Source organism: Macrotis lagotis, chromosome X (assembly GCF_037893015.1).
Source record: "Macrotis lagotis isolate mMagLag1 chromosome X, bilby.v1.9.chrom.fasta, whole genome shotgun sequence".
NCBI lineage: Eukaryota > Metazoa > Chordata > Mammalia > Peramelemorphia > Peramelidae > Macrotis > Macrotis lagotis.
In genome coordinates this window covers 158,134,575-158,157,794 of record NC_133666.1, presented here as the reverse complement: position 1 = coordinate 158,157,794, position 23,220 = coordinate 158,134,575, and the positions used below count along the sequence as shown (strand labels likewise).

At 32.5% G+C, this 23,220-nt stretch overlaps 1 protein-coding gene across 6 annotated transcripts in view; it reads right to left on the bottom strand.

The window, feature by feature from the left end:
* DMXL1 (Dmx like 1) overlaps positions 1–23,220 on the bottom strand; it is a 181,004-nt gene that overhangs the window by 8,518 nt on the left and 149,266 nt on the right. For 4 of the 6 annotated variants that reach the window (XM_074199607.1, XM_074199608.1, XM_074199609.1 and 1 more), the window contains 8 exons: positions 20,483–20,569; positions 19,180–19,301; positions 18,631–18,772; positions 14,063–14,123; positions 7,913–8,040; positions 3,012–3,104; positions 2,237–2,328; positions 854–906 (listed from right to left, as the gene is read on the bottom strand). In XM_074199607.1, the coding sequence (XP_074055708.1) occupies positions 854–906; positions 2,237–2,328; positions 3,012–3,104; positions 7,913–8,040; positions 14,063–14,123; positions 18,631–18,772; positions 19,180–19,301; positions 20,483–20,569 (778 nt within the window). Of the gene's footprint in view, positions 1–853; positions 907–2,236; positions 2,329–3,011; positions 3,105–7,912; positions 8,041–14,062; positions 14,124–14,174; positions 14,427–18,630; positions 18,773–19,179; positions 19,302–20,482; positions 20,570–23,220 lie in introns of those variants that run through there. The other 2 variants (XM_074199612.1, XM_074199611.1) reach the window with 2 other exon arrangements.

Sequence of the window (23,220 nt, the reverse complement as noted above, 5' to 3'; positions counted from 1 at the left end):
TGCATGAACTGATGCTGAGTGAGATGAGTAGAACCAGAAAAATATTATACACTCTAACAGCAACATGGAGATGATGATCAATCTTAATGGACTTTTTCATTCCATCAGTGCAACAATCAGGGACAATTTTGGGCTATATGAGATGGAGAATATCATCTGTATCCAGAGAAAGAATTGTGGAGTTTGAACAAAGACCAAAGACTATTACCTTTAATTTGGAAAAAAAAAACATTATCTTATTATGTAATTTTGCTATCTCTTATATTTTATTTTTTCTCTCCTTAAGGATATGATCTCTTTTTCAACACATTCAGCTTAGATCAATGTATAGCATGGAAATAATGTAAAGACTGAAGCAAAATTAGGGGAAAAATTGTAAAATCCAATAATAAAAAAAAGAAATTATCACCTTATTTGATCTTCACAGCAATCCTGTGAGTAGGTAGTATTATTGTTTCTATTTTACAGGTGAGAAAGATTGTGAAAGGTTAAGTGACTTTCCCAGGGTCACATAACAGGTAAGTATCTGAGACCAGATATAGTGTCTTCCTGAGTCTAAATCTAAATCTCTATGTGCTATACCACCTAGCTGCCTCTTTGTTACTGAGAAAGCCTGAGAGGGCATATTCTGGTATAGACTTTGCTATCTATTCTTCCTATAAGTAAGATTTGAGCAAGGCTGAAGAGTGGGTAATTTAAGAAATTCTCAGTTCTTCCTGAATCAAAAACCTTGTATAGTTGTAAATCAATGTCATTATCCAAAGTTAACAATGATGTAATGACTTACAGTAGGGCTAAAACAAAGCCATTTAAATCTTATTACTTTCATTATTTGTGAAAATGATTTACTTACGATGTACCAAGCTATTTGCAGGTGCCACAAGAGTATCCCACAAACATATGTTTCTGAAAAAAAAACAACTTATCACTAACTTTTATATGAGTGCTCTAAGAGATTAGTAGTGTAATAACAAAAATAGATATTTCATACTATGTTTTCAATGATCAAATCTTAAGATCACTCTAAAATATTTGTATGTGGTTGAATTTTCATATAATTTTATTCATAATTTCAAATACACCCAATTCTAAAAGAATCTGAGATAATCCATTTCTAAATGTTGTTCAATGATGATATCCATTTACAGAAAGGAAAACAGTGATACATACATCCAAGAAGATGGATCAAGGGCAGCCACTAAGCTGAACTTTGCATTATTCTCTTAAAAAATATTAAAATAACTGCTCAAATCAAATTTTGGAGTGGCAGAGCCAAATGGAACCTACACATCATATGGCAGGGGCAGTGGAGGCTTTGGAAGCTTTCAGGTCAGAGATGGTAAGGGGATCAGATAATCTCAAAAAGAGATTATAGGATACCCTTTGTTAGCACAGTGCTGGTGCTCATTGGTCATATGCAATAGGTAGGAGAGAGGGTGGGAGAGAATTTGGAATTCAAAATTGTAATAGATGGAGTGCAATAGATAATAATGAAAAACACTTTAAAAAAGGGAAAACAGCATCATCACTTTATTTTCCAGCCTTAAACTGACTCTGATGCATACACGAATGGATATATAGGCTTGTATGAGAATTTCAAGCAACATCTGCCATTCAGTGACCTATAGCAGATCGCATGGGGTTTGGAGATTCCCTGAATGACCTCCTTGTGAATAAAATGTCCTACAGTTTCCATCTTGTTTATTTTGAGAATTGTATGGGAATGAGAGAAGTTATTTGAATCAAGTCTGTCTAAAGTTATCATACCCCAAAGTTAAACTCTCTTAAATGTTTGTTCTACTATTACTACCAGCTGATATTTATTTCATGGGCTATAGTTTGTAAAGCACTTTATATAAATCATACCATTTGGTCTATGAAGTAAAATACAAACACTCTTTCTTCACTCCATGCCCCAAATGATCTGTTTCCTAACTCACAAGATAATTTGGGAAAATATTTTTTGTGGTCATTTTATTCCATTGGCAACAATCTACTAACTGATCATCTACTACTTCTCTAGAAAAAAGAATAAGAATGAATTGTTCTTCTTCAAATGAAATTTCTCCTAGTTTTGCATTTGATAAACTTGCCAAATTTAAATACAGGCAAATACTTTTAAAGATAGAGTATTAATAAAATATTTAAAATAAAAGATAATAATCAAGCACAACAATAATAATTTGTTCAAAGGACTGGTAATACCCACATGTTGAGTTTAGGGATAAAATCTAACCTGTTATCAGTTGAGAGACCAGCTGTGGCTATCAGAGAAGAGGAACTGATGAAAACAAAATCATTGGCTGTTTTGTTATGACACTGCCATGTCTGCAATGGTTAAAAATAGGAATAATTTTTATATTAGTATAAAAAGACTTTATCTGCAGTCAAATATAACATTCAGTGGCTAATTATTTTACAAATAGTTTATTGGAAACAGTTTCCCCTCCAACAAGTGGTGTTAAATAAAAGAATAAACCATTTAAATATTGTCACTCAGTAATACTGATAGAAGAATTATTAGATGAGAAAATTCAAAACAGATTTCAAATTATTTGTATGTTTCAATTCTTTGTGCTACCTTTATCTCCCTTGGAGATCATCAAAAGTTAACTGTTTTATTAAGAAACACTTTTGTTTTTAAATTTTAGCTTATGAAATCCAAAAGTTCTTAATGTAAGATACTCAAGGTCAAAGCTAGATAATTTAGACTATTGCTGCATATTAAACATTAATCAAGAAACTGAATGTGAATAGAAAAATAGCCTTGGAGTAAGGAAGTAAAGAGGAGTAGGGAAGTAAGGAAGAACTCTTAATGACTGTGTAATGACTAGCAGGTCACCTAAACATCAATTAAAAAAAAAATAATGGCTTAAGGTCACCAGAAAACGTAAAATCAAATTCTTCCCTTGCAAAGAAAGGTTCAGGTATATCAGATATCAAATCACAATGAGACATTTCTATCTTTAATAAAGTTTTGTTGTTGTTTTAAGTAAAAACTCTTAACTTACCAAATATGGCTTAGGAGTGTTTCCAGTACCTAGACAACACTTCCAGTTGGTCTGATACAAACTTATATATCCATCAGCATCAACGATTCCAAACTTGGAGAGAGAAAATATTAAAGGAAAGACTTAAATACATAAACATATATACAGTGTCATTTTGGTGAATTTTTCTATAAAAAATTTCAATAAAAATATCTATATATTTGAAGACAACATAAACCAAGATTGGAATCATGACTTAAGGTAGAAGCTGGTATTGCTATTCCTAAGCAATACCACAGACCTGTAAGTATGGACTTGAAGTTTGTTGGCCAGTTTAAGAGCACTATGGTTTTACCAGCCAATGGAGGCCCTTCATGAGTATGCTCCTGATATCTAGGGGAAACAATGGAGAACTTTACCACGTAGTTTTTAGCAGAGGTGGTAAATTCACTATCCAAGGATTAAATGTGGCCCAAACTCACAAATGAGACTAGAACCAGATTAAAATAAAATCAGAAAAGTTTATTTTTTAAAATTAAAGAAAACTACAATATGATATAGATAATGTAAATTTGTGATTTTCTTAGTATGCAAAGGATTAATTTCTATTTGAGTTTCAAATCACTGGTCTACAGGTACACTGAAATTCTGGGGCAGACCCAAGCCAGAAGACCTTGTCTTAAGAAAACCAAGCATTCCTCTAATATTAAATAATGCTTTATTAAAGCAAAGATACCTACACTATTGTCTCCAAACTAGCCTAGAACTACTTAAAGCCTAATTAATAATTTCCTAGATTCATAGCCAGGCAATGATGAACATAGAGCTACTAGAATAGTTTGTGTCTGTAGAGGTGCTCTAATCAGACAATTAAGGTGATCTTAGAGGAAATGGAAAGAAGCAGGATGACACAATACTGGGGTATTATTAAATAAGGAAACAGTTTTGCTGAACTATTAATACTATTACCAAAAGATTCATCTTTTAAGTAATTGTCATACTACTTCCCATCCATCAAAAAAGTTCTAAAATATCTTTAGAATTTCTCTAAGTGAGATAGCATCAAGTGAGTCAATAAACTAAGTTCCAGGCATTTTGTTAAGCACTGGGATTACAAAGAAAGGAAAAGCAATTTCTGCTCAAGCTAATCTAACCACCTCATAACAAGTGGCTTCAACCAGCACAACCTATCTTCTGAATCAATTCATCTTTTCTAGATTATGAATGGCTTTGAATAACAAACAGTGGAATTTATATTTGATCCTGGAAGTGACAGGGAGCCCCTGGAGTTTGTTGAGTTGGATAATGAAATGTTTAGATCACATTCACAGTAGTTCTGGATGAACAGGAGTGGGGAGGGGTATGTGGAAGGGAGACCAATAAGCATTCAAGTACTTATCACCTGAGCATGGTGCACAATGCACAGGATTTAAGGAAGAACGAAATAGTCCTGTTTTTGAAGAGCTTACATTCATTGGTGGTAGAAAGAAAGACAGAGTGATTTGGGTGCTGGGGGAGAGGTAAATTCTAGTAGATGGGAGAATTAGAATATTCCTGATGTAAAAGGTAGTAGAAAAGGTGAAGAACAAGGAGATTTCAGGCATAAAGGGGAAACATCAAAAACATGGAGATTAGGAATAGAGTGCTGTACATGAAGAATAGTAAGGACAGTTTAAAAAATGAATGAAGATCAAAACTGTCTGGTATTGACTAAGAAATAAAAGGAGTGGATCAGTGGAATAGACTAGGTTCAGTAGCAGGAAATGATTATAGTAATCTGCTATTTGATAAACCCAAAGAGTCCAGCTACTGGGATAAAAAGTATATCTCTTTGATAAAAACTGTTGGGAAAATTGGAAGTTAGTATGGAAGAAGTTTAGATTAGCCCAACACCTCAAACCCTATACAAAGGTAAGATCCAAATGAATACAGGAATTAGACATAAAAAACAGTATTATAAGCAAACTACAAGATCAAGGACTAGTTTACCTGTCAGATTTATGGAAAGGGAAACAGTTTATGACCAAGGAAGAGATGGAGAACATCATTCAAAACAAACTAGATAATTTTGATTACATTATAAAAGGCTTGTGCACAGACAAAACCACTGTAACCAAGATCAAAGAAATGTAGTAAATTGGGAAACAATTTTTACAACTAGTATTTCTGACAAAGGACTCATTTCTAAAATATACAGAGAACGGAGTCAAATTTTCAAAAAAACAACAAGCCATTCCCCAATTGAGAAATGGTCAAAGGATATGCAAAAGCAATATACAGCTGAGGAAATCAAAGTGATCCATAGTCATAAGAAAAACTGCTCTAAATCATTACTTATTAGAGAAATGCAAATTAAAACATCTGTGAGATACCACCTCATACCTCAGGCCAATATGACCAGAAAGGACAATGATCATTGTTGGAAGGGTTTTGGGAAATCTAGGACACTAATAAGTGGAGCTTTGAACTCATCCAACCTTTCTGGAGAGCAGTCTGGAAATATGCCCAGAGGGCAACAAAAATGTGCATACCCTTTGATCCAGCAATACCACTACTGGGTCTATACCCTGAAGAGATGAGGAAAAAGGGTAAAAACATCACTTGTACAAAAATATTCATAGTAACCGTTTGTTTGTTTTGATGGTAACTCTATAAGATTTTATTTATTTTGAGTTTTACAATTTTTCCCTTAATCTTACTTCCTTCCCTCCCCACCCCCCCCCAACAGAAAGCAATTTATCAGTCTTTACATTGTTTTCATGGTATACACTGATACAAATTGAGTATGATGAGAGAGAAATCATATCCTTAAGGAAGAAACAAAGTATAAAAGATAGTAAGATCAGATAATAAGATATCAGTTGGGGTTTTTTCCCCTAAATTTAAGGTAATAGTCCTTGGTCTTTGTTCAAACTCCACAGTTGTTTCTCTGGATACAGATGGTATTCTCCATTGCAGAGAGCCCCAAATTGTCCCTGATTGTTGCACTGATGGAATGAGCGTGTCCATCAAGGTTCATCATCGCACCCACATTGCTTTTAGGGTGCAATGTTTTTCTGGTTCTGCTCATTTCACTCAGCATCAGTTCATGCAAATCCCTCCAGGCTTCCCTGAATTCTCGCCCCTCCTGGTTTCTAACAGAACAATAGTGTTCCATGACATACATATACCACAGTTTGCTATGCCATTCCCCAAATGAAGGACATTTACTTAATTTCCAATTCTTTGCCACCACAATCGTGGCACCACCAGCAACTTGGGGGCAATGATCAACCTTGATGGACACGCTCATTCCATCAGTGCAACAATCAGGGACAATTTGGGGCTCTCTGCAATGGTGAATACCATCTGTATCCAGAGAAACAACTATGGAGTTGAACAAAGACCAAGGACTATTATCTTAAATTTAGGGAAAAAGACAGTTATCTTATTATGTAATTTTGCTATCTCTTATACTTTATTTTTCTTCCTTAAGGATATGATTTCTCTCTCATCACATTCAAGTTGAGATCAATGTATACCAAGGAAACAATGTAAAGACTAACAGAATCTATGGGGGGTGGGGGAGGGAAGCAAGCATGGGGGAAAAACTGTAAAACTCAAAATAAATAAAATCTTTCTAAAAAAAAAAACAAAGATCCTTCACATATATAGTCTGTTCCAATAAAAGCCTATGCAAAACTAAAAAAAAAAAAATAAAGATTGAGAAAATGCCTTCATGTGTGGAGAAACAGAAGTGGTGGATTAGTGGAATAGACTAGGTGCAATAGCAGGAAATGATTATAGTAATATAATTATAGTAATATAGTAATATAATAGTAAAGACAATTAAGAGATCACTTTTAAGAGCCCAGATTCAGTTGAGTGGTTACATCAGAAGTCATTTTGCAAGGGGTTGAGAAGGGAGAAGGGAAGTGGAGGCAATGATTATAAACAGGTTTTCAAGGATTTGGGTTAAGAAAAGAAAGGGGGGGGGGCAACTAATTGGCACAGTGAATAGAGCACCGGCCCTGGACTCAGCCACTTAATAATTACCTAGCTGTGTGATCTGGGGTAAGTCACTGAACTCCACTGCCTTGCAAAAACAAAAAAATGAGAAAGGAATGAGTGAGAGAGAGAGAGAGAGAGAGAGAGAGAGAGAGAGAGAGAGAGAGAGAGAGAGAATGAGAATAACTAGAGGAAATAGTGAGATTTTGATGACATTAGGCATTCTGTAGTAATAGGAAAGGAATGGGGCAGGGGGGGGAAGAAGTGGGGAGATATTGTGGGGCTCATTCTATAAGTTAAGAAGGAATGGAATCAAGAGCAATAAAAGGGGTGCATTGTTGAAGAAGAGGCAACTCATCATCATCGACTGTATAAAAGAGAAAATGCAAAATTATTTCAAAGGTCTGACCTGACACTTATTGGCTGTTAACATAGGGCAAGTCACTAAACCTTGTCTGCCTCATTTTCCTCATCTGGAAAATGAGCTAGAGAAGGAAATGACAAACCACTTTAGTATCTCTGTCAAGAAAAACCTCCTAAATGGGGTCACAGGAGTCAGACATGCCTGAAAATAAACGAACACCTTTAACCAAGACTATTCCAAGAGTCATCCTAATTGTTTTTTACGCTTCAAGTCTTTTTCCTCCACTGAACCCATTTGTTCCATAGCTGCTAATGTGATATTCCCAGAATGTTCATCTCAGCAAAATATTCAATTCTGAATTGGAATATTGAGAATAATTTCAGCAGGAAGACTTGTTTAAAAACAAAAGATTCTAAAAGAGCAAAAAAGAACATTTTTAATAAAGGACACTTTCTGGTAGAGAACTTCTGGGGCAGTAGAAATATATCCCATGTGCATAACATTTTAAGAGAGTATATATATATGAGAAAATTAACATCTGTACAACATATAAATTTTCAATTTATACTACCTTGTTTCCCTGATGATTAAATCTCATTCTTGTCACCCTTGAATTGCCACCAGACCGAAAACAAGTTATTTGTTGAGAATGACCCCATTCAAACATTCGGACACTTCCATCTTGGGCTCCTGTCAAATCTTTATAAAAAAGAAGACAAAGATTTAAAATCTCTTTTAAAAAATTATTTGGAATTATTTTGTTTTGAAAAAATCCGATATAGGAAAAACTGTAATGAATCATATACAATTGACATAAATCTAGAATTTAAATAAAATTGTTGCTGTATCGTAAAACTCATATATGGAGCTTATAACAAACTAGACAGTAATAGAATAACCAAGTGTACCTCTTTAAATACTCCTTAATTTTAATAAATCTATGAGTGAATAACTTTTAAAACAATTTCCTGTATTTATAAATCTTCTGATATAATAAGGATTGTGATTTCCCAAAAGAATTACAGTCATTCTTTCTACATCACAATTTTCCCCATCATGGTTTCCATAAATCATAGGTCAATGTAAGAAATTAAATGGGAATTTTGGAATATTTGTCTGGAAGTCTCAGATGATACATATATGTCAGCAAACAACTTAACAAAAGTTTAGAAATACAGAAATGCAAAAATATATATGATGTAGTATTGCATAATAACAACTCAAATTTTATAATAAGGTATCTTAAACATCCCATAAAAGAAACAGAAAAAAATTTAGACTTCTTCTCTGGTAGGAAGGGAGGCCCAAAAAATTTTACTCAGATTTTCCAAACTGAAGGCAAACTGTGCCCGTAATCTTTGCATTGTAGAAGAGATAAACAGAATGTTTTAATCTTAATATTTATCTCCTAAAACTCAAATTTACACAAGATTTCAAATATTAGTTCAACTGATCTAATTTTTTGCTATATGACTTCATGTATATAAGATAGAATCTCATTGTACTTGTGTGTAATGTATTATACTAAATATTTTAAAATATTAGTTACAATTTCAGCACATATATATATATGTGTGTGTGTGTATATACATACATACATATATATATATGTATTTCCTCCAACAGTCATACTTCCCCCATATCAATTTACTAGTTTCCTATGACTAACTTCACTCCATCCCTTCTCAGTCACACACACACAGTGATACCCTTGATCTTGCCCTTACCTACAAATGTACCACTTTCACATTCATGAAGTCAGTACTTGCCTTATTTGATCACAATCTATTGGCTTTTCACCTCTCCTTTTGTCTTCTACTATCAAATCCTGATTTGGAGCCACAATGTAACCTCCAATCCCTCAAACTCTAAGCTCTCTTTCAGTCATCTTACACATGAGCTACTGGATGACAGTGAAGAAAATCATGGAACAATTCTGATTAGGTCTACTAGGCACTCACTGCTATCAGGCAAGTCTTCTACTTCTAAGTCACTATCCCATGTGTAGCACAGTGGTTCACCTTTTCACTTTCCCTACCCTGTACTGCTCCCCTATACCCTTTCCATTAAGAAACTTCATATTTTATGAGAAAATGTGAGGTCATTCACCTTCTCCCTTCTTTCTCATTTCATTTAACTCAGATATCCTGTCACTATTTGTTCCTTCATCCTTGTCGCATATGAGGTGGGCCTTTTTCTTGTCCATGTAAACTCCTCTACCTGCTCAAGTAATTACATTACATTCTGTCTTCCCTAGAAGACTGTCCCCTCTTTCATCTCCAATCTCACTTATCTTTAATCTCTTACTACCTTTGTTGATCCAGATATGCTTGGTGTTTCTCCCAACCTTAAAAAAGTCTCGCTTGATCCTTTCAACCTTGAAAACTGTTGCCTCAAATTTCTTCTCATCTTTGCAGCTAAATTATTTGAAAAGGCTATCTACAGTCAATATTTCCATTTATTTTCCTTTCATTATTTTCTTAACACTTATGGTCTGACTTTTGACGTCATAATTCAGCTGAAATTGATCTGTCCAAAGTTAACAATGATCTCTTCATTGCTAAATCTAAGTCTCCTGAATCCTTCTTCTTTACCTCATTACAACCTTTAACACTGTTGATTATCATCTCCTGGTTCTCCTGATTGTTACTTCTCAGTTTACTGGATCTCCATCTTGCTGTCTGTGTCTCTCCTCAGGGGTCTGATGCAGGCCCTTTTCTCTTCTCCCTCAAAAATATTTCATTTGTTGATCCTCAACAGTGCTCCTAAGATTCAATTATCACATCTATGCTGATGATTTTCAAATAGACGTATGTAATTCTAATCTCTCTGCTTGTCTCTAGATTTGCATCTACAACTGCCTTCAAGACATCTCAAACTTGTTATCTGTAGAATTTTTCAACTCAATCTATCTAAAATTGAACTCATCTTTCCCCCTAAACTCTCCTCCCTTCCAAAGTTTTCTATAACTGTAGAGCATACCACTACCCTCTCAGGCCCCCAGAGTAAAAAGTCATCATTTATTCTTTACTATCTCTCAGTCCTTCTCCCCCATCTAATCTGTTGTTGTCAAGGTTTGGCAATCACACTTTTGCAACATCTCTAAAATATGTCCCTTTCTCTCTTCTGACATTGCCAAGCAGCTTGGTGTGGGTTCATATTTCTTCAAACTTGGACTACTGCAATAGCCACCTAATTCGTTTGCCTGCCATAAGTCTCTTCCCACTCTCGATCATCCTCTATTCAGTTGTCAAAGTGATCTGACCATGACATCTGAATACTCAATAAATGCAAGTAGGTCCCTCCCTATCAGCTCCAGCCCATCACAACCTTGTATTTTGCCCCAACCTTCCCATTATTATTCCCCTCATACTCTTCAATACAGTGACAAAGGCCTCCTTATTGTTCCTTGAAAAAGACTATCCATCTCTTAGCTCCAGGCATTTTCAATAACTGTCCTCCATGGCCAGAATGTTCTCCATCCTCATTTCTGTCTCCTGCCTTCATTAATTCCTTTAGGTTCCATATAAAATCTCACTATCTACAGGAAGCCTTTCTCAATTGCCCTTAATTCTAATATTGTGCCTCTATTACTTATTACCTATTTATCTTGTTTATAGTTTGTACATAGTTGCTTTTATGCTGTCTCTCATTAGATTTGAGAGCAGGAACTATCTTTTGCCTTTCTTTATATTTCCTATACTTAGCACAATGCCTAGCACATGGTACTTAAATTCTTAATGACTTATTGACTGAAATAGAACAGCCAATAGTTCAATATAATATAAAAAGATTGAAATGCACATTTACTTTTTTAGCAAAAAGAATGTGAAGAATCAAATTTGATTACAAAATAAAATGGTGAAAGATACTTATTAAAAGCTGAATAGTCTCAAATTAAGAGAGGCAATGATGATTTTTAAAACTTATTTTTTTTTAAATTTATTTAAAGCAATGGGATTAAGAGTCTGAGGTCGAATTTGAACTCAGGTACTCCTGACTCCAGGGCCAGTGCTCTATCCACTGTGCCATGTAACTGTCCCTAAAAAACTTATTTTTGATGAATCAAGATGAATTGAGTTCAAATTAGATATTCATTAGCTGTAAGATCCTGGGCAAATTTAAGCCTGATTCCTCATCTTTAAAAGGAGGGCACTGACCTGATGACATCAAAGATCCTTTTTAGTTTAAAATACATTCTCATCATTTCATAATTCTATAACTAGCTAGAAATAAAATGTGTTTAGGGAAATCTATTTTCTTTCCACCAAACCATGAGGAAGAATTTTATGTATATCCATATATTTATCTTCAAATATCTACAATCACTTGTAATTTATATTTTTTCCCTTAAAATATATTTTGGTAAATATCTAAATACCACATAAAAGCACAATTTTCATGTTCTTTTTTAAATGGATATCTCTATAAAGTTACCTCTTCAGAGAGAACTACTGAAAAACATCATACTACTGAAAAACATAGTGTTATCAAAAAAAAAAAAATCAGCCTTTGCAATCTTGCTCCTAGTCCTTACTACCACTGATTAGGTATGTAACTGAGCAAAAAACAAAATCTCTAAGTTTCGATTTCTTCTCACCTGGAATGGAAAGGAGTATATATTTTAGTTTAAATATCTTTGTTTCCACCTTCTGTTGGTTTTTTAAAAAGTGTGAAGAAAATATTTAATTTAGCACCTGGAGAATACACATAGAGATCCACTTCACACTATAGGTATAAATTAAAATGTTTAAAATTAAATCTATGTTGTTGTCTTTAGGTTTTATATAGAAAATTCTTTAAATAACAAAAAAAACTTTTAAATTATTCTTTAAGTCACATATGGTACTATCTCTTTTGCTCCTTGTCAGTACTACCCTTAAAAAAAAGTCCAAATAAATAATATACATCAAGCATTACTCCAAAGCAATGCAGGGTAACTTATGGGTTTACTTTCAGAGATATTCATTACTTTTTTAGGTTTCAGAATTTCCTAACTGAGTTTTTCTGGGAGCAGAAGAAAATCAGGCTCAAAAAAATGCATGATTACGCTTAAGTTAATTTGTGACTTTGAAAGACTCTTTGAAAGACTATAATGGAGAGACAGTGGAGAAGCAAGATACGGCATTCCCTAATTACAATACAAAACTGAGATCTAAGTAATAGAAATGTGAAGTGATGAGATTCCTCTCGATACTTAGAATAATTAAACTCTACTGACAGAATAAAATTATGTGCCACAACAGGTGATGCTACAAATTTCTAGAGCAAAAACATATTATAAACAAGGCCAACTATTGCCTCTTAAAAAAAAAATACTGTCTCTTACTTCTTCCTTATCCCTCAGATCTGTCCCTTAATCTCTGGAGGTTACAACAATCTAAAATTAGCTGATATCTATACTTTGAATTTACAGGTGAGATCAAAATAGGTTAAGTAATATTAGATTTCTGTTTCACTCCATAACTCTAGTATTACTGATAGAGATTCCCAGTATAATGGGGAAAAGGACTGGACTTGAGGGGAAGGTTAGGAGAGGAAGGGAAATGTCAAAAAAAAAATCTAGATTCAAATTCTAATCTTGAAATTTCATTGTTAGGCCAAAATTAAGTAATTTCAATTTTCTAAAACTTAATTTCCTCACACAGAAAATATAGGTGCTAATATTTATACTTTCTGATATTTGTTCTCTGTGAGCAGCAAGAATTTTTTAAAACCTAAAAATAATATATAAAAATGTGAGTCATTATCAGCATTATCACTTTAGAAGTGAGTTTACAAATACTGGTTGAGTGCTTTCTACTTTGTTATTATGTATATATTACTTTGATCACAATTATTCAATATTCTAGACTGATGCTTGTTAAAGAGTTTGACTTAATTTATATATAAAAACTACTTCATCCATATAAATAGTCAATTAGAATATTTATATTAAGACAAAGGAATACTAGAGTTGCACTTATTTTACTACAACAAAACACATGAAAATATGTTTACTACAATAAAACACATGAAAATGTTCTTGGGACATTTGGGACATGAAAAAGTATGCTATAATCAGATACCCACAAGACAATATGAATATTGATGCCAACCTACCAGTTAATTTTAAAATATTAACTAGAATCTTTTTTCATTTCACCAATACTTTCTAATTACCTAAATGCTCTGTTTAATTGTCAGGAAGTTTAAGGCTTATTTTAAAGCTTCATGGGAAAATTATCTGAACATTAATTTATCCTTAGAACAGAAGAAGCCTCAAAACAGTTTTCCTTGATATTTTATTTACTAATACAAGACCTTATAAAAGTGAACCTCTGAACAAATAGTAATAAAAACTGACCAAACCAATGCCAAGCAAAAGTACTATTGATAATAAGGTTTGGGCTTGTTTTCGAATCCATTGTGGTCACATAATTATCCCCCACAAATCAAGTAACTAAAATTGGATTACTTAGAAAAGTATTAAAAAACTCCAAACTTGTTTGCTTATGCTTGTACATAAGACACTGTCAAGATTTTAATTTTATTATCAGTTCTGTTAAGAAAAATAAAATAAAATATTAAATGTCTGCAAGACCTTTTTTTCTTTAGTACTGCAAGTTTTATATAAATTATTTATTAAAACATTAATTTTTTAAAAAGTCACAAAGCATGACATTTGAAATAGAAAGATTAGGTAAACAGTAAAGAACTGAATATTAACCAATCAACTTACAATAAGGTAGTGTTGGATGTGAAGCCATTCTTCTCACATTATTAATATTTTTCTTAGTCATCTGTTAACATAAAAGTTAACAAGTTTATGTTTTGTTAAGTTCACAAAAAAAACATTATTAAAATGAAAGTGACAGGCAATTCAATAATTACACTATTTCTCTTTGATCCAAAGCTGGGTGGCTGAAAATGTTTAGAAATGACAAAAGAAGCTAAACCTCACAGCATAAATTTTACATTTAATAGTGCATAAGATTTTTGTTTCACTGACTAAGAAATCTAAGCATAAATTCTCCTCAATAATTTAGTCTTACCTCCTTTCTTGCCAATTCCTTTCTGATTCCATTAAATTTATTGGCATATTCCTGAATATTGCAAGATAAGAAAGACAGGCAGAAGCATGTAAAAAAAAGTAAATAGAAAATTTAAAAAAAAATTTTTTTAATTGCTTGGGTGTATCAGTTTGGAAGTCACTTATTTAGTAGTGTCTGAATTATTTTCAAAGCCTGTCACATAACAATGAGAAAATATATAAAAAATAAAGGGGCATCTAAGATTTGCATGGGAAATGGGAGATAAAAGTCTAGATCAATACTAATGGCAGGGGAAGAGTAGCAACAAGGATGCCACTACCTAACAATAAACTAATTATGATGACTGCTTGTTTCCTAAAATAGCCAAAGCTAGTAATAGCAATCTTTTATTGTTTAATGCATTGTGGTTCTTTCTCAATAATAAATTTTCAATAACAATAGTAAAAATTAGCAAAACTATATTCCTTCTGATTATGAAATTAGGACTGCTCAAATGTTAGGAGTATGGTTACAGTTTTAAAAATCTTCCTCTAAAACAGTATGAGGATTTGTAAAAAAAAAAAAAATTATGTTCTAAAATTTTCAACTAAATCTTTCTTTGAAAGGCAACAAGAGGGGCAGAGCTAGAATAGAGCACCAGCCCTAGAGTCAGAAAAACTTAAGTTCAAATTCTATTTCAGACACTTAACTACTGTGTCACACTGGGCAAATCACAATTTCAATTTAAAAAAAAAGTCAACTAGAATTTACTGATATTGCCTAATGTATCACAGAAAATATTTTAAGAAAATTCAACAAGTGAGGAAATATAGGTAAATAAGGTACAAAAATGTAAATTGCTAAGGTAAACAATGATGCAGTTATTATAGAATATCCAAATATATCATTAAGATCCACAATATTAGTATTAAAATTAAAAATACTTTTAACTTTATGTGTATACATTTATCACTTGCTTCACTCCTCTGAGTCAGTTCATTTTTCCAAACTAGGAGATCAAAGGTAGAGAAGAAAGTGATTACTAGAATAATGAAGAAGCAAAGGGAAAATATAGCCATAAAAGAAATGATAAAGATAAATTTTTTTCTCCTACAAGCATTTCACATTCAGCAAAAATAGAAGGAAATGTTAATCAAATTTACAATTCCTATCTCACCTTCTGATTATTTTAACATTTGAAAGATAACAATTTTAAACTTTTGTGAGAGGATTTGAGAAAGTCACTTAGGTGGTATAGTCCATAGAGAACTCATTTTCAAGAGGTCAAATCTGACCTCAGAGATTAATAGCTGAGACTCTTGACAAGGTACTTAAATCTGTTTGATTCACTTTCTTCATCTATAAAATGATCTGGAAAAGGAAATGGTAAGTCATTCCACTATCTTTGCTGAGAAAACTCTAAATGGGGTTGTGAAGAATCAGACATAACAGAAAGGACTGCATGAATTAGCTATCTATTGTCAAATGACAAATTTAGTTATATTCTGAATAACTCATAAGAAGCTAACCAGGCAATTGTTCTTTTTTTATTAACTGGGGGGGGGGCATGGCAGCTTCTGAAGATCATACACTAAGATGGGGAGGAGTTGTGATCTGTGTTGATACTTAAAGATGAACTCCTGGATGTATTATATTAATATATAAATTAAGGATTTTATCTATTGAGAGTGAATAAGGAAGCTATCACACTGTTAGCTCATGAATTACCTTAACTAGATCTAGAATTTAAGGCCAAAAATATTTCTATTTAGGAGTAATAGCCCAATAATAAAGAGACCTGTCTAATAACAGTTTTCTCACTAATGTATTGCATGTTTTAAAGTCACATAAACATTTTGGGGATCAGTTTCCCCATGTAAAAAAAGGGCAGAAGGACAGAGTAATATGACAAATATAAAATGCTATAAGATACAACAAACAAGATATTGCTATTAAGGAGTAGTACTAAATAATTACCTTAACTGTACCTATATACATAACACACAATTTTTTAAGTAAAAACTTCTAAGTAAAAGGAAGTAGTATAATTTCTCTGACCTCTGAATCTCAATTGCTAGATATCAATGAAGGAAACCCTTGGTAAGATTAGAACTAATGAATCAATCAACCCCTTTCAACACACACACACACACACACACACACACACAGACACTCTTAATTGGTACATCAGCACTTTTCTTTAGTCTTATCTGATTTTAATTTGGTTATAAAAGATGAGTTTAAAATATTAAAGGTTTTTTTGATCAACATTCAAAATAATGATAATTTTTAATACTGAAAATAACTTTACCACCCAGTCTCCTTTGTACCCAGGCTACCAAAAGAGTTAATAATTATCTCTCCCCAGCTAGTTTTGGAGCATTAAAAGCAAAGTGACCTCCTAGCCAAAGGAAGGGAGGAAATAAGGATTAAGTGTTTTTACATATCAGGCACTGGGCTAAGCATTTTACCATTATGACTTCATTTAATCCTTACAACCCTGGGAGTTAGGATACTATTATTATCTCCCTTTCAGAACTGAAGAAATTGAGCCAGAGGATAAATGACTAGCCCAGGGTCATACAACAGATAATAAAGTATCTGGAGTCAAATTTGAACTCAGGTCTTTCTGACTCAAGGCTCAGGGTTCAATCCACTGCTTCTAGGAGGCTTTCTCCATAGTAATACACCTCTGAGACTGTGAACATTATTATTTATCTGCCTCTAAAGCTAAGGAGTCTCCCACTACCTGTTTTTCAATCTTTCCCTGCACTAACTGAAGCTTGCAGGCTACTTGAAGCAAATTATTCCCAACTTTCCCATCTTCTCACCCCATCTTCCTCTGCCTTATCCATCCAATCCTGTCCTCCCTTTTCACTGTGCCTTCTGTAAATCCTGTTCCATAGTAAACACATATCTTTTCACATTATTCACTTCTTTCTCACTCCTTTACTCTTACTTTCAGATTCTCTTTGCTATCATAATTTAGCAGCTTCTCTTCCTTTTAAGTTTACTTGTTTAAAATTTGCCACCCTATTTGAATTATAAGTAGTTGTTAAATTCCATTTTGATTAAAAGAAGATTTCTACATTCATGTTTATGTTTCCTAAAATTCCTGAACCTTCTAGTTTCTCAATTTCTCAAAATCCATTACCTATATCATCTCCTTCAGCAATACTGCAAGGAGAATCATGCTTAAAGCAACATTTCCTACATTCTACTTCTTTAATGAAAAATTTCTCTGGAAAAAACTTCCTAACAACATATTGCCTGACCCCAATCCTCATCCCTATAAAACCTATTCTTTGCCCTCGTTGCACCTATAATCCCTCTAGTTTCTCAGGCCATTATATCTGCTTCTCAGTTTACAAGAAACCTATCTAAATCTTAAAACTTCAAACTACACCCTGTATCTGTAATTCTCTAGTCTTATTACTATTATAAATATTATTACTAGTACTTGTTACTATTACTAAAATCTCAGATCTGCTTTCTACCATCTTCCACTACTTCTGGCTAACATGTTGCTAAAATGCAGCTAGAAGCAAATGGCTATGATGACTGTTAATGCCTTCCCTAAAATTATAATTTGTATACTTGTCTTTCCAGATAGAATATAAACTCCTTGATAGAATTCATTGGTTTCTTCTATTCACAGTGCCAAGTACAGTGACAAGTACACAATGCGTACTTAATAAATGCCTATTGATTATTTAGTTCATTAATTTTTAGGTTGCCAACTAGGAAGATCATTATACAGTCAACATCTTAGTAAAAATAAAATTTTATAATAATTTTAAGGTATTTTATACTAATTTTCAAGATAGAATTCCTAGTATAAAAGTCACACTCAGGCTAGTAAAACTTTAAGTTAAATTATTAAACATATATCTCTCTGTATATATGTAAAGACTCTTGAAAAACAATATCAATTATCAAAAACCAGAATGGTAAAGTAAGTAGTATCATTTGAATTGCAATCAAGAAGACTAGGTATCAAATCCTACCCCCTGTAATTAATTTGCCTAGGTCTCTGTTTCCTTACTAGTAAAATAAGAATAAAAATGCCTATAGCATTTACCTCACAGGGTTATTTGTGAGGTTCAAATGTTAGACAAGTATAACATTAGCATCATATATCTATATAGAATTTTTAAATTTTGCAAAAATACTTCACATATTATTTCATCTCTTCTTTATACTAACCCCATGTGGTAGTGATTATAATTAATTGTAATTATCAATTATTATTATTGCTGATATTTTTTTTACTTACCACAGATGCCCCTCTGCCAGTCTGTGTACTACCAAGCCAAGGCATATTGATTGGAGTTCCAGGATTGCTATGTGTATATGGTGTAGTACCTTGCACAGATGCCAGCTCATCACGAGCATGAATAACTAAGAAATCATCAGACCTACAAGTGGACATCCACCAAAGTAAAAATGCTGAATCAGGTCCTAGTTTTTCAATTCAATAATGATTCAGTTAATTTATAATTTTAAAATACCCTTTAAATTTATTTTCTTTTAGAATGTTTTTAAAAAATTATTTTAGAATAAGCTGAAATGCCTTGAAATCCAAAATATTTCAAGTCCTTGCACTTAATCTACCTTCTATTAATATTTTCATGTTTAAAACTGTTTTTTCCATCCATCCTTATCTCTGTCCCTGATACTCTGCATATAAAGATTCTCAACTTTTAAAAATTTTTAAGAAATTAATTTACTGTTGGTCTGTTAGCAAGTCTTTGAATATTTAAGTTTTATTTCTATAGGCTCTAATATTACAAAATAATTTAACCAAAATGAAATATAAACATACCCTTTTGCCTCAAGTTCGATTTCATCATCCACCCAGGTATAGATTTGTGTAGCCAAAATTCCAGATACATCCAGTTCTTGAATGTCATGGCTGGAAGCTATTGCTATGCAATTTCTATTTGCCTAAAATGTAATAATGAATTATTACAAATGTTTAAATAATATTTTTTAAAAATAAATTAAAAATTTATTCTGTTATGTAAATGCTAGTTTCTAGCAGGAAACACATTTTAAATTAATTCAGTCTGCCAGCCAATTTTTTCCTTTTAATTGTCATGACAGTTTAAATACAGACAGATTAAAAAGAATGGGAATGATAAATGTTAATTCATTTACTATTTAATTCCCCCTTAGCTCCTTCTTCCAGTATCATCTTTTTAATCTGTTACCTACCTCTCACCCATCAAGATACACAAATAAAGAAAAAGGTGGACAGATAAAAAGACTGTTGTTGTTTTAAGTAATGACTTTCATTGTTTAGATTCCCCCTTCACCCCCCCACCCCACTATGAGTTTGAGGGACATAAAGAGTGACTGAAGGGGGAGGTACTCAATAAACATTTGTATTTTCCTGGACTGATATAATCAAGATACTTGCAACATATACCTGTATCCCTTAGGAAATTAAAGTGCTAAAAAAAAAAAGTTCTAGAAAGAAACAAACACAAATCCAGCCTTCCATGAAATTTTACCTTTAAATACCTTATATAGGGAAAGGAAGAAGAATAACAAAAAGGCATGATAGCAAACAGTATTTAAAAAAAAAAGGAATCGGGCTGGATAAAGACAAACTTTTGAAAATTTCACCATTTTTCTTCATACTGATTTTTGAAAAATTTATAATGGAGTAGTAAATAGAGATATTATTAAATGAAATTTATACCATGTGTTAAAGTTTGTCAATTGTTTAATTTAAATTTTCTAATTTAAATTCAATAGTATCCCCATTGTACTACAGGCATAATTATCTTCATTTTTTTTTTTAACAAATGATGAATTAGTTCAGAAAGGTTAAATGACATGACCTTTATCACATAACTAGTGTAAAAGGTTGGTTTTAGACCCAGATCATTATATTTCCAAGTTCAGAATTTAATTTACTATTTATTTATGCTGCCTGTCAAATAGGATAAATTCAATCCAACAAGTAAGTACTAAGGGTCTATTATATATTATACTAGGTTCTAGAAATATAAAAACAAGGATGTCAAGTGGAAAGTAATTAGATGAGAAAGCAAAATATATAAAATGAAGACAAAAGAAATATTTCTATAACTCAAAGAGAACATTTGTTAAATACTCACTCTATTAACAGCAAAAGCAGTGATAATATCAGATTCTTTATGAATAATTCTTGCTTTACCTCCTGGATAACCCAATTCAGCTTCTATCTATATGGAGGAGACAAGAACATACAAGAAAATGCAACAATTCAGAATGCAAAAGAGATTACAGAAAAAGAATCTTTAAAAAAATCATTCTCTCTTTGGCAATCATATCATTTGATATTTGTAGTTTATGGTTTCCAGCAAGAAAATTTCAAAAAAAATTTAATGCTAGCAAGCAGAAAAAAAAATGATTTTCTATCTATGAATATAATGTAATATTTTGCTTAAATATAAATATATTTCCTTAAGTTAAAAAAGTTATGCAATGTATCCCTTCTTCCCATTCTGTTGTGTCAAAGTATTCTAAGTAGGAGAATATAAATTGTTGGAAAAGGGAAAAAAAAAGAAAATTTGGTGTATCTTTGTTTTAGAAGAAGATTTATTTTTTTATGGGAATTGGATACTGTCGAAATCTGATGATGCATGCTTAAAGGCATTCAGCACTCCACTTCTCATCCCTACCCCATGGAGAAAAGAACATGACAAAGAGGATACTATAGCTAGTAATAGCTTAGGGAAATATGAGTGGAATAAAAAAACCACACCAGAAAGACAGGGGCTTTCTGAAGGGTTAGCAATATAGAAAAGATTTTTTAATTTAAATCAACAGGCTCCTTTTGCTCAAGAATCAATAAATTAGGTAAATTTAATTCACCACAGATTCACCATTTTGGGGCAGGAGATGTGAAGTGAAAGTTCTATCTCTAATAGTCTCAAATGGCAGCCATATCTCTAGTATACAAGAGGGCAGAGGATGAGGGAGAGAATACATTAGATCAGTTTATCTAATCTAATCTAAGAGTAGCCAGGCAGCCAAAAAAATTTTTTAATTTTTATATTAAAACAGCTTGTGCAATAAACTAAAGCTGTGTGATAATTCTCTTCTAAGATTTCTTAAAAAAATTATCATAATGTCAAACAACAATACTATACTTTCTTTAGAACTACTTAAACATATCAAATTAATTTCTCCACATAAAATGGAAGAGCTTTTCTAAAAATTCTTCTCCTTCAAAATCGCTTCAAGGAAGGAATCTTTGCTCATTTAGATATTCCTATTCCTTTCTAATGTGATTCAAGTGAACATATACTCTGTCCTAATTCTGCTTTTTTAGGCTTTGTAGCTTTCTAGATTTGTTTTCTATTTCTCAGTCTTGTTGATCTACTTTACATTACTCCTAATATTAATAATGTATTATTCTGGGGCAACTAGGTGATGCAGTGGATAGAGCACCAGCCCTGGAGTCAGGAGGATCTGAGTTCAAATCAGGCATCAAACACTTAATAATCACTTAGCAGTGTGACCTTGGGCAAGTCACTTAACCCCATTGCCTTGCCAAAAAAACCCTAATAATATCATTTTCCATGGCTTGGGGCTCAGTTTGCATTGTCTGCCTTTGAACAGATCTTTTTGTTCCCTAAAGAAACAAAATTTTCATAATTCCCAGAAAAGAATTAACTGATTTACTAGTTAATTATTTTTTTTATAAATTTTACTGCATCTTACTGGGCTGCTCTTTAAAAAGACACTACAAAATTAAAATTCTCACAGAAATGAATGAGTCTATCTATTTTCCCACAATCTTCCCCATGCAACAGTTTTCACTGCTTTTCTGCAGGGGGCAAATTTGGTATTTTAAACTTTAGAATCTGCATCTTTTGATTATTAATGAAGCTGACCATTTGTCAAGTGAATGTTGACAATGAATTTCCTCTTCCTGAATTTATCCACTGTGAATACATGTAAATATTAACAATTCCTTAAATATTTTAAATGTCAAGTTTTATATCATATCTGGCATATTTTCCCAATTTAAAAAAATTTCATTATATGGTTTCTTGTTGTATAGAATATTTTTTAAATGTTTCAAGGATGTATCCCTACTAACTTATTCTACTAAACAGAAAGCAAATTATTCCATTAAAAAAAAATTAAACCTACCAGTCAGGTAGAATTCACTGTGTTGTAAAAGTAAGTTACTCAAAGAGTCAGGCCATTGGGATAAAAACTCCCTCTTTGATAAAAATTGCTGGGAAAATTGGAAGTTAGTATGGAAGAAACTTAGATTAGACCAACACCTCACACCCTTTACCAAGATAAGATCCAAATGGTTACAGGACATAGACATAAAAAACAATACTATAAGAAAATCAGAAGATCAAGGACTAGTCTACCTGTCAGATCTATGGAAAGGGGAACAGTTTATGACTAAGGAAAAGTTGGAGAATATCACCAAAAACCAATTAGATGATTTCAATTACATTAAATTAAAAATCTTTTGCACAGATAAAAACAATGTAACCAAGATAAAAAAAAATGTAGTAAATTGGGAAACAATCTTTATAACTAATTATTCTGACAAAGGACTCATTTCTAAAATATATAGAGAACTAAGACATATTTTTAAAACAAAAAGCCATTCCCCAATTGACAAATGGTCAAAGGATATGCAAAGGCAATTTACAGATGAGGAGATCAAAGTAATCCATAGCCATATGAAAAAATGTTCTAAATCATTAATTATTACAGAAATGCAAATTAAAGCTTCTCTGAGGTACCACCTCACACCTCTCAGATTGGCCAGTATGACCAGGAAGGATAATGATCATTGTTTGAAGGGTTGTGGGAAATCTGGGACTCTATTACACTGTTG